The 12,558-nt window shown below is 37.0% G+C and overlaps 1 protein-coding gene across 1 annotated transcript; it reads left to right on the plus strand.

Moving 5' to 3' along the window:
- The first annotated feature begins 1,019 nt into the window (after positions 1 to 1,019).
- On the plus strand, positions 1,020 to 2,003 carry LOC137618967 (uncharacterized). Its single transcript, XM_068349168.1, has one exon. The coding sequence runs from the start codon at positions 1,020 to 1,022 to the stop codon at positions 2,001 to 2,003; it is 984 nt and encodes a 327-aa protein (XP_068205269.1).
- Positions 2,004 to 12,558: the final 10,555 nt, after the last annotated feature.

The following is a 12,558-nucleotide window of genomic DNA, read 5'->3' on the forward strand; positions in this document are numbered from 1 at the left end:
TGAATAGACATAGACATATGGGAAACACTAACTCTATAGCCTATATAATGAAATGTATATCTCAGTTAGAAACTAACTCGTATATATTGTTTATGTCACAGGTCCGATCACAAGATATAAAAAGTTGTGAATTCAACAAGGCGCTATCAAATTCAGTTACTTGTCGCTCCAGAGAGAGAGAGAGAGAGAGAGAGAGAGAGAGAGAGAGAAGCGGCTACAGAAATATGACATACAACATTTTGCCTATAATATAAGATAGCAGATTGCATAAATATAAGAAAGCAGACTGCAAAAATACATCAGAAATACATAAGGTGGCTTCAATCAGAGTTCATGTTGCATTGATGTTCAATAAGAACGAAGAGAACACAAAGCAAGATTATTCGAATTATAATGGCGTCAGAATATTTTTAACAACAGATAAAACGATTTGATGTTAATTGGAGTTGAAATGACTCGTTTGGGAAAGTTTCCCAACACTAAACAGTAAATGGAGAAGAATAAATGTATTTCTGCTGTTCTTTTGAAAACTATCTGCAGGACAGTCTGTCCGAAGAGAAACTATCTTAGTTTTTCAGAGGGCACTACGATATATATATATATATATATATATGTATGTGTGTGTGTGTGTGTGTGTGTGTGTAGAAGTTGTCACTAGGGCACGGGCATGTCTTACTTTCAGTCATTTTAATATAAGAATTTTCCTTTGTTTCTTTATTCCAGAGGCAAAACAAATTTAAGAGTTAAAGCTTTTTCTGGTTTCAATTACTAATGCACACCCACACCCACGGGCACACCCACAAACACACCCACACCCACGCCCACACCCACATGCCCACCCACACCAACAAGCATATCCACACCCACACCAATACCCACACCAACACCCACGCCCATACTCACACCCACATCCACAAACACAAACATTTTCACACCCACACCCACACCAACAAGCATATCCACACCCACACCAATACCCACACCCACAATCACGCCCATACCAACACCCAAATCCACAAATGCAAACACATTCACACCCACACCCACATCAATATCCACACCCCCACCCACATCTACATGTGTCCACACCCACACCCACGCTCACAACCACACCTATGCCCACACCTACATCCCCACCCACACCAACAAACATATCCACACCACACCACACTGACACCCGCAAACACATCCACACCCAAATCCACACCCATTTTCCCACTACCCACATCCACAAACACATTCACACCCACACCCACATCCACGTCCACACCCACACAAACATCAATATCCACATCCACACCTACATATACACCCATACCCAAAAACACATCCACACCCACACCAACACCCACAAACACATCCACACCCACGCCACACTGATACTCGCAAACACATCCACACTCATTCCCCACACTCACATCCACACCCACACCCAGATCCTCACACATACCAAACTGACATCTGCAAACACATTCACACCCATGCACACACCTGTCTCCACATCCACACCCACACACACACCTACATCCACACCCATGCCCACACCTGCACCCACATCCACATCCACACCCACACCCAAAAAACATCCACACCCTCACCCACATCAGCACCCATACTCATGCCCACACCTGCATCCACATCCAAATCCACACCCACACCCATACCACACTGACACCAGCAAACACATCACACCCATGCCCACATCTGCACCCACACCCACGCCAACACTCACACCCACAAAAAGATCCACATCCCGCCCCACACCCATATCCACATCCACACCCACACCAAAAACACATCCACACCCTCACCCACATCAGCACCCATACTCATGCCCAAACCTGCATCCACATCCAAATCCACACCCACACCCATACCACACCGACACCAGCAAACACATCATACCCATGCCCACACCTGCACCCACACCCACACCAACACTCACACCCACAAAAAAATCCACATCCCACCCCACACCCACATCCACACCCACACCCCACTGACACCCTCAAACACATCTACACCCATGCCCCATCCTGGACCTACACTGACACCCACACACAAACACATCCACACTCACACCCACAAACACATCCACACCCACACTGACACCACACTAACACCCACAAACACATCACCACCCTTGCCTGCACCTGAACCCACACCACATCTACACTCACCCACACCCACAAACACATCCACACCCACACCACACTGACAGACACCCGCAAACACATCCACACCCATGCCCACACCTGCACCCACAGCCACACCCACACTCACACCCACACCCACAAACACATTTACACTCATACCCCCAAACACATCCACACAAACAACCACACCCACACCCACGGCCACACCCACACCCCTACGAACAACCACACACACACCATCACCCACAAATACATCCACATCCACACCCACACGCGGGCATTTTGACTAATATCTCTCCCCAACTCTAAGTGTAAAGGGATACATTATTGACTTATCATTCATTCTACATCCATTAATTGTTATTAATGTTTTTATTTGAATGCAAATATACATCCAAAAACTATGAATAAAGGCAAAGTTGAATATATATATATATATATATATATACCATTGGCCCATTTTCAGAATGTCGGTTTTTTTAGTAAGAAAACTTTGAAGTAATAGAAGAAAAAAGCGTGAACAAAATTTTATTTCCTTACTATGCTGAGCTTGTGTTTTATCTATTACTTGGATGATACAACGACTTGGGATATTTGTCTACTAAATAAAAACACCCTTCTTTTTTCTCTCTCTTCTTAAGTGTAGAAATCATGATTTATTTTCTTTGCTGGGAGAAAAACTGAAAAATATGAGCCCCTGTGAAAAGGAATATATATTTCTATGTTGGTATATTCGGAGTATTTTGCAGAGCTTCGTTTGAAATACGGGCAGAGGTTTTAGTAACCAAGGAGATATTTGTAGCAGAAAGAATATATTTTTTAATGACTCATCGTTAAAAGAAATAACTTTTATCAAAGCAACTATAAATTCTTACTTCGCAGATGTTGCAGAGAATCATATTTGAATCCCTCAATTGAATCACTTTAAAAATAAAGGATTTGTTATCACCGAATCTTCCTCAGAAAGAAAGAAATCTGATTTACTTATGAACTTCCTTAGACTTTTATTTCTAAAGAGACAAAACTTCAACTGATAAAGAGTTCGATGTTCGAATGACCTTGGATCAACAGACAGACACAAACACATAGTTTAACCATCCAGGATTACATTAACTTTTTTCTCAAATCTAAATGATAGAATTATATAAAGTAGAGAGAGAGAGAGAGAGAGAGAGAGAGAGAGAGAGAGAGAGAGATTTACGTATGTGATCCAAATACGCATTACCGAAAATTTGTTAATAGTGGCACAAGATCGTATGTCTGTGTGTGTTTGTTTGTGCGTGAGATAATGAATATAGATACACTTATGTGTGTTCATGTAATGTTAAAGGAATAGATAATGGATATAGATACACTTATGTGTGTTCATGTAATGTTAAAGGAATAGATAATGGATATAGATACACTTATGTGTGTTCATGTAATGTTAAAGGAATAGATAATGGATATAGATACACTTATGTGTGTTTATGTAATGTTAAAGGAATAGATAATGGATATAGATACACTTATGTGTGTTCATGTAATGTTAAAGGAATATAAAACCTGATAATCCAGTAATGAAAACTGCCAGAATATCCAATGGAAAATGAAGCAAAATAACCACCTTTAACGATTGTGATATATGATCTTGTTATGAAATCTGGACCCCTCATTCAGTTATGGTATTTTTCGCTTCCAAGAAAAAGTAATATTGAGAGAGAGAGAGAGAGAGAGAGAGAGAGAGAGAGAGAGAGAGAGAATGATATGTAAATAGTTTTGTTGTTAATAGAAAATAAGAGAAGGATTCAAATGTAGATTTGTGCAGATCTCAATAGGTCAGATGAAGCGTCCCATTGAATAATTAAGAAGTTGATAATACGTTAGGAAAATCAATCTGTCTAGTTTGATATTAGTTAATAAAAATCACCCATTTTATTCTATTTCCGTGATGGGTGGTTTAGAATTTATAAAACTTCTATCTCTCTCTCTATCTCTCTCTCTCTCTCTCTCTCTCTCTCTCTCTCTCTCTCTCTCTCTCTCCTCATGGCAAGTGTAGTGTTGAATGATTTACGAGATCAGTTAATTCTATAGCAAATTTCACCATCATCATCATCATAATCATCATCATTATCATCATCCTGTGCCTATATTTTCAGAAATGTTTGTCAGATTGTATAGTGAGAAGAATCTGCTTGAAAGGAAAGCTGTAGTTGTAAAGAGATGGGATTAACTAACTGGTTAACTTGACAGGACAATAAAAACAAAATATTCTTGACTCAATAAATTTTTCAGATGATAATCATCTACTCAGAAATACAGTATATTACGTAATTCATTTTGTATTTATCATAATTGAAGAATTCATCAAAAAAAAAAAAAGTTATCAAACTTCCATCACATCTGCTGCACAGGGAATGGACCAGAGGATTTTGAGATACGAGGAACACATGTCCGAATGGAGGTCTTATAGAAAGTCACAGCAAGAACTTTAAGTTTGAAAATGACTGACAAAAGGAACAAAATTGCGTAATCCTCTGATTTTTTTTTTACATGAGCTAGTTTTTTTAATTTTACATAAATTATTTCGTCTTCCCATGACCTCCCTCTGCGTTTGTCTATCTCTTGATACTTCTCCTCCCAATCTTTCCTTCTTTCCGTCTACTGTATTTCCTCTCTCCATCAACCTCCCTCACGATTTTATTGACTTCCATAACGGTGTAGAAGTACGTGACCTTCCCCATCATTCGTCACTTCATGACCTGACTTTGACCCAACAGATTCTTCATTGTGTCACGTGAAGGCTATCAAGAGGTGCAAGATTTTTGGTATGAAAATGAAGATTATATTATCTTTCGACGACTGTAATGTATCTTGGTTATTACGCTATTGCAAAATCAATTCACAATAAATAGAATATTTTTTTTCTCCGATATTTAGAGGAAAATGAAGCAACCATTTAAAAAATGTATCATGTAATCAGAAGTAAAACAAATACACATGGAAATGGAGTTTCTCATAGAGAAGTGTGCATGTATGTATATCCATCGCCGGAGAGAGTACGGATGAAATACAGATAATAGCGGATGCCGTTCGGAAAGAGTGCATATACCACGGAGTTTTCAATCCGCTGGTCCGGGGCCACATGCTATTTATGCTTGTCGGTCTGACTATCAATGAGTGAATAGGAATCTCTCTCTCTCTCCCTCTCTCTCTCTCTCTCTCTCTCTCTCTCTCTCTCTTTCTCTCTCTCTCTCTCTCTTACATACATTAGTCAGAAAACTCAATGGAATTACTCACGCTTCATTAGTGATACCCATGCTATAAAAATAATGGACCGTGCCTTAACAAAGCATACGCACCCATTAACGCTGCATCATCATGAAAAAAATTCTTCTTTTGTGAAACGATGGAATCAGCCAAACCATCTCCCAACGCAATGATTACAAATGGAATTTCAAAGTTACACAGTATTCCCTATTATTATTTAAAGGAATCTTCACCCGTTTTCCGTTCCAAATTCAAAAAAGGAAAAAAGGATCACCTACTTTCTCAAGATATATCTGTTCATTATACAATTGTTTCATGGTTGAATAAAATTTATTTCCTGGCTTCCATGATACTCAAATAGTAGGCTGACTTTAAGTTATTGCTCAGATTGGAAATCATCTTACCCAAATCACCTATAATCTCGACTTTATTTTTCTTCAGGTTTGACCTGAAACGATTGTTGTAGTATTTGTGGATTCTTTAGCAAATCATTTACTTGATTTGTGGCTGTTTCAGTATTTGTGTTTAAACATTATTCCTCTTACTTAATGTTCCTCACTTTAATCCGGATTTTTATCTTCGTTTTCTTAGGTCCACATTCACATGACTAAATGACTTTTTTTTTAATATATTATCTTTTGGAAGATCTATTGAGTTCAACCCTTTCTTCTTTCCTTTTATTGGCTTCCATTTCCCTCCCCCCACAGTCCTCCTCTTCTGTCCACAGGGCAAGAGATGAATCTCTCTCATCGTCTCTTCTCCTGTGCAATGGAGATGACATCTCTAGGAGAGCTTTTTTATCAGACGCTACAACTCCACGAGGTAACACACAAACACACACACTCACACATACACGCGCACACACACACACTCACACATACACGAGCGCACACATACACACAAACACAAACACACACTTATATATATATATATATATATATGTATATATATATATATATATATATGTATATGTCTATACAGTATATATATATATATATATATATACAATATATATATATATATATATATACATATATACATATATATATATATATGTATATATATATATATATATATATAAATAATATATATATATATATGTATATATATAAATATATATATATATATATATATATCTATACTGTATATATATACATATATATATATATATATAAATATATAAATATATATATATATATATATATATATGAATATATATATATATATATATGTGTGTGTGTGTGTGTGCATGTGTGTATGTATGTATGTATATATGTATTTATACATACAATATGGATAGATGTGTATATACAGTATATTATATATGCATTAACATTATTTACATGATTACATATACTGTACATTGTGCATATATGTAGGCGTGCGCACGTGTGTGTCTCCGTCTATGTGTAGGAGGAAAATCTATTTCCTTTGTTCTGCAATAGACGGGAAAATGTTTTTGCACAACATTTATTTTTGTGCACCAATAAACACATGCAACAAAATGAAAGAAAAATATGAACAAGACAGAAAGACAACAGAATAATATATTGGAAACTCTTTATACGCTGAAGTGTCACATCATAATATAAAGTTTTTTTTTATATATCTTTCTTCCGAATGACAGATGTTATGGCACAGGGGACAGAAATATGGGATTTATATACTCCAAAAATAAATACAATAGATCTCCATGGAATAGTGAAGGTACGCAGCTGTAAGCGCATACAGGGAATGACTGACTGACTTCCTTTGAGTTTTGTTAGAAATGGGATTATCTGAATGTATACTGTAGGTCATGGTTATGGCTAATTGGGTTTATTCTGACTCTTGCCGCCTGAGAGAGAGAGAGAGAGAGAGAGAGAGAGAGAGAGAGAGAGAGAGAGAGAGAGAAGAAACAGGTGATCTATCGAAAACGTGTGATGAGCAAAATGTTTTATCTGCAGTAAAATAATCCAACCTCTGAATAATTGAGGATGGTTGTCTCGTCCGGACTCAGAGGAATCGGATTTTGTCTCTTTTAGCTTTCGATAAAGTTCATTATATTCTCTGGATTAACGAATTAATGCAATGTAAAAATTTTTTAACATTATTTGGCATCTTAGTTAGATATATCATCCTCGAAAGGACATTTAAAGATTTAAAGGTCGTTCATGAATGGCAGAGACAAGGGGCAGTGACAGTGCCTTAGAGCCTAACCATATACAGTATATGCATGATCAGTGCCCAAGGTAGGATCAGAGAGAGCTAGGCACTGGCTGCTGATGACTCAACAGGTAGACCTATAGGCTCCCCCAAAACTACCATTCTTAGCTCTCAATGAAGGTGAGGTTGCAGACAATGTAGCAAGCCTGACTCGAAGAGAGAGAGAGAGAGAGAGAGAGAGAGAGAGAGAGAGAGAGTCTAGGGGGGGGGGTTGTAGGTTTCCATAAAATCTTTGATATTATTTCCGTAGATTAGTATTCAAATAAAAGGTAGATCTTTTGATATCTTTTTGTTAACCATCGCAAATATTATGAAATATCTATTCACCGACTGCAACAGCCAATTTCGTTTTTTGGAAGTTCAGAGAACAAAATAGTGAGGTTGAAACAATGCATTTTTCTCTGCCTCTTATTTCCACAGGTATCTTTTTTTATCAAAAAGACAAACTTATTTTACATTTCTTGCATTCATTTTTACCTCCAGTTTCGGGTAACTTTATTAAATTTCCAGCAAGATTAAACATTAATCAAACTCTCTCAATTAATTGAAAATGGAAACAGAAATAATAAAAAAAAAAATAATAAAGTTCAGAGAGAGGGATAGAATCCCTTCGGTGAAGGATGGAACGAGACATCCACTTATGATAGCCAGATGGAACATCTGTTGCACAATGTATATACAGTGAATGTTGATCACAAGATGCAAACAAAATCTTCCTAGGCAAAATAGACTAATTTCTCAGGACAAACGGTCATTCTAGATAACGGATATTGCTTCGTTATTTTATAACATAATAAACAAAAACTAAAACGCACAGATCCCCTGAGGGTTGTGGTGGACTATTTGAAGCATCTCTGTCTGGTGATCCCCTGACTGGGGTTCGAGTCCCACTCAAGCTGAGCAACCTTGAGACCTAAGGATGGGGGTTTTTACAGAGCCTTTAGGTCTACACGCTGCGTCATCAGCAGCCATTGCCTGGCCTTCCCTGGTTGTAGCCTGGTTGGAGAGGCGACTTGGACTAGTACAGTGGGTACGGGTTTGCCTTGCAATTGCATGGCAGCAGATCGATCCCAGCCTGGAACCATGAGTTTAAGCTGTTTGCTGGGGAGGCCACTGCTGTGGTTAGGCACCACAGTGTGGCGCTGGACTTGCCCGGCTGACGTTCTGGTGAGTATATATTCTGATGAACTGGAACTGAAACCAGCCACGTTTTAACTTTTAATTTAATTCTTCTTTTTATTCTTTTCCCACTTTATAGCAGGGTAGGCCACCAGGAAAAAATATCTCCACCTCTTTCTATTCGTGGCATCTTCTTCCCCAGCCTCATCCCATCAATATTACTCCTGATCACATCCATGGCCGATTGCATTCTCCTCTTCTTCCTTCCCTCGCAAAACATTCTCAGAAATATCACAATGGAAAACTGACAGTTGCAAAATACACTTTGAATTGCTTTCAATTTGGATTTAGGTAATGTTATCATAATAGTATACGCAATGGGCATGGGATACTTATGTTGAATCACTTATATATCATATTGGAATAGAAAAGGACTAATAAAAAAGATGTAATATGAACGATTAAACTCTTATAGGCTACATCCATATCACAACTCAAAGGACACAGACAAGCTCAATATCCCCCCCCCCCTCTCTCTCTCTCTCTCTCTCTCTCTCTCTCTCTCTCTCTCTCTCTCTCGTGTGTGACTTTGTATGAATATGTCCCCATTTAACTGAGCCTACTTAATCTGCTTCACATTCAGTCACTCCAAAAGGTCTGCTTTCATTCAGCTGTCTCAAAAAGCCTTGTTCACAAAAACATCATTTGAAAAGTTACATGTTATTTCACACTACTGAAAAACAGGGCCAATTTCATCAGAGATTTCTGGGAAGACTATTGAAGGTCTTTGGGTTATATGTGTGAGGCATATTTTCACTATTTATTGGTATGCTAATTCTGATATTAAAGAAGAGGGATATTTATTTGTTTGTGCAAAGGAACATGATAATTCTTATGGACATGTTGATCACTGATGAAATCAGGTAATCATGATTTTGAGAATATTCTCTTGGTTGGGAAATCAATTTGATATTTGAATTGAAAACGCAGTGAACAAAGAAGGATTTTGTTGAGATAAGAATAAAGGCCCAAACTCGTTATGCAAAGGTACAAATTTAACCCTGGAAAGGTACGGTGGTCGTCCGAGACCCCGAGCGTCAAAAAAAAAAAGGTTTTTCTCACGTGACTCACCCCCGTGACTGAATTTGTGGGTGATCGACCTGCAGTAGGTGTCTCCCCTACACGCTCTAGTAGTGTCCAGATGTGCATTGCTGTAGCTGTACTCCTTCCCCGATTTCTGAGACGCGTCGGGGTCGAGCGCGGACCAGAGTTTACCCTTCTAAGGTAATTTGCATAATTATCAAAGTTATTACGTATTATGAAATTGTCGTAGAATGGTGCAACTTGTATAGGTTATCAGTTGTGGAAAGTCTTGGTGGATTGTTTGGCTACCATGTGCATGATTTTTTTTTTTAGTTGAAATGTCGTTCATCACCACGAGGACCATTTTACCACGACTGCCACTTTTTCCTTTTTTTTCATTTTTTGCCAAGTCATTTTTCCGTAAGATATTGCCAAATAGTGTCGTAAAACTTTTGCTTTTTTAGTGTTGGAAAGTGTGTCTAGATGATCTGGCTACCCATGCGTGACTTTGTTTTTGTCAGATACAACGTAGTTATTGGTATATTGGGTATTTAACTGCGGTTGTCAATTTCTGTTTTTTTTTCAATATTTGTAAAAATTTACTACGTAGTAAGGAATTGCCGTATATTATTTGATTTTTTTTTTTCATGTTTATGTGTTAGAAAGTGTGCCTTGATGGTTGGGCTAACACGTGCATGTCTTTTTTTTTTATCTGAGATGCCGTATATTAGAATGTTGGGCATTTTTCCGCGAGTGCTACTTTTTATTTGTTTTGCATTTTTTTTGCTTAGTCATGTTACCGTAAGGAATTGGCAAGTAGTGTCGCAAAACTTGTTATTTTATAGTGTTGGAAAAGTGTTTTTAGATGATCTGGCTACCCATGCCTATCTTTATTTTTAGCCAGATATGGCGTATATATAGGTATGTGTTCGATTTTCCTGCGATTGCCACTTTTTCGTTTTTTCCCTTTTCTTTCAAAATTACTACGTACTAAGGAACTATCACAGAGTAATGATTCCTCTAGATGTTTATTTGTCGGAAAATTTTGTTTACTCCTTTTTTGATTGAATATCATCATTTTTTTTTTAGCTAAAATATTATATTGTTTTACATTTTATTTTCCGATTTTATTTCCCTTCAAAAAAAATTTTTGGGGTTAGAATTTTAATTCTATAGTCGTAAAATAATCCGACAATTATCCAGCAACCCACCATAAAATTTTTATGCATATCCAAGAATAATTAGATTAGTAAATAACACCTTGAAATTGACATACCCTTCCTACATTTCAAGTGGCAGATTAGGGAGTCTGAGTCAGTGTGGTTGGCGGCCATTTTGTGGACATATCCGAAGCGTAAGTTGCCCTATCTATATATATTCTTGTTCCCTATAGAATTTGTGATATTTTGGTATATTTTTACCTGCATAAATATCATATTATATATGAAATGTATGTATTTTTTTACGAAATTTCTAAGTACTAAAAAAATTACCTTTAGATATGGCCCCTGATATAAATGTAATTACAAAATAATGAGATTTTTTTACATATTTCTATTTTAGGATAACATATGTTTATTCCCTAAAAAAATTAGCCACTTCCTATTTCATTTGGGTACCCAAAAAAATTCATGAAATTTGGACAAATTTTTTTGACCAAAAAAAGTTACCCTTTTTTTCTCATTTCATATCTTCACCTCCATGGGTCTGACTTCATCCAAAATACATCAAGATGTGTCCTAAACATTCAAGAATCAATTCTAAGAGGATTTGTGTAAATATGTATAAACTTTTTTTTTTATGAATTTTTATGTAAGGTCTTTCTTTTTCTACTTAATTTTTTAAAATATTCATAATAAATAGTTTTCTCTGCAGATGAGTAGTATTTATCTTTACAGTTGTTTTAAGCATTCATTGAAGTTTTTTTTGGCAAAAGAAAAAAAGGAGGTATACCCTTAAAGGGGTGTCCGAGGAGCGTACCTATCCAGGGATAAGGAATCTGCAAGCGACTGAAGTGATGTAGTTTAAAGTTCCCAAAAAAGGAAAAAAAAAATAGTTACAAGCGCACACATTCAGATTCGCATTTGGGAAAGAAGCGAGAAAGGTATTCATGTTAACAGCAGAAATCCTTGTGATAAAATGAGTAATATCTCTACCATAAAATATATTGTGTGTTCATATGGTTGATATACTCTATAAGTAACCTAATACTATTGTATGAGGGTAATAAAAAGTTCAGATTCTCCATAGTCCAGCTCGCTCTCATCATCGGTGCCTTTCCGGTACTCATATTTTCACCGTCTCTACATTGCTTTATTTTTTTTTTTATTGTGATGTAGGTACGACAATAACAACAAAAACAACATAAATCATAGGAACAAACCCCAGCGGAGATACAAACTCGAATTCTCTTAGATCTAGAATCCATTTTGGAGTGAGGCGATAATATCTCTTGTGTGTTTGTGCGAATTCCTTTTTCAGTCTCACTTGCAGACGACCTTTGCAGAAGATGAGTCATTCCTAATTATAACTAACTGTTCTACGTAATTAACAAAGTTTCAGGTGTTGACTTAATTAACTTTCAAGAAATTTTTTGGTCTAAGTTCCTCTGCAAGACTATTAATGTTCTATAGAGTTTTGAGGACAGTTCGATATTGTGCATCTCAAAACACCCGGATTGGAAAAGTAACTGCACAGGGTAAAAGAGAGAGAGAGAGAGAGAGAGAGAGAGAGAGAGAGAGAGAGA

Source organism: Palaemon carinicauda, chromosome 25 (assembly GCF_036898095.1).
Source record: "Palaemon carinicauda isolate YSFRI2023 chromosome 25, ASM3689809v2, whole genome shotgun sequence".
Lineage (NCBI taxonomy): Eukaryota > Metazoa > Arthropoda > Malacostraca > Decapoda > Palaemonidae > Palaemon > Palaemon carinicauda.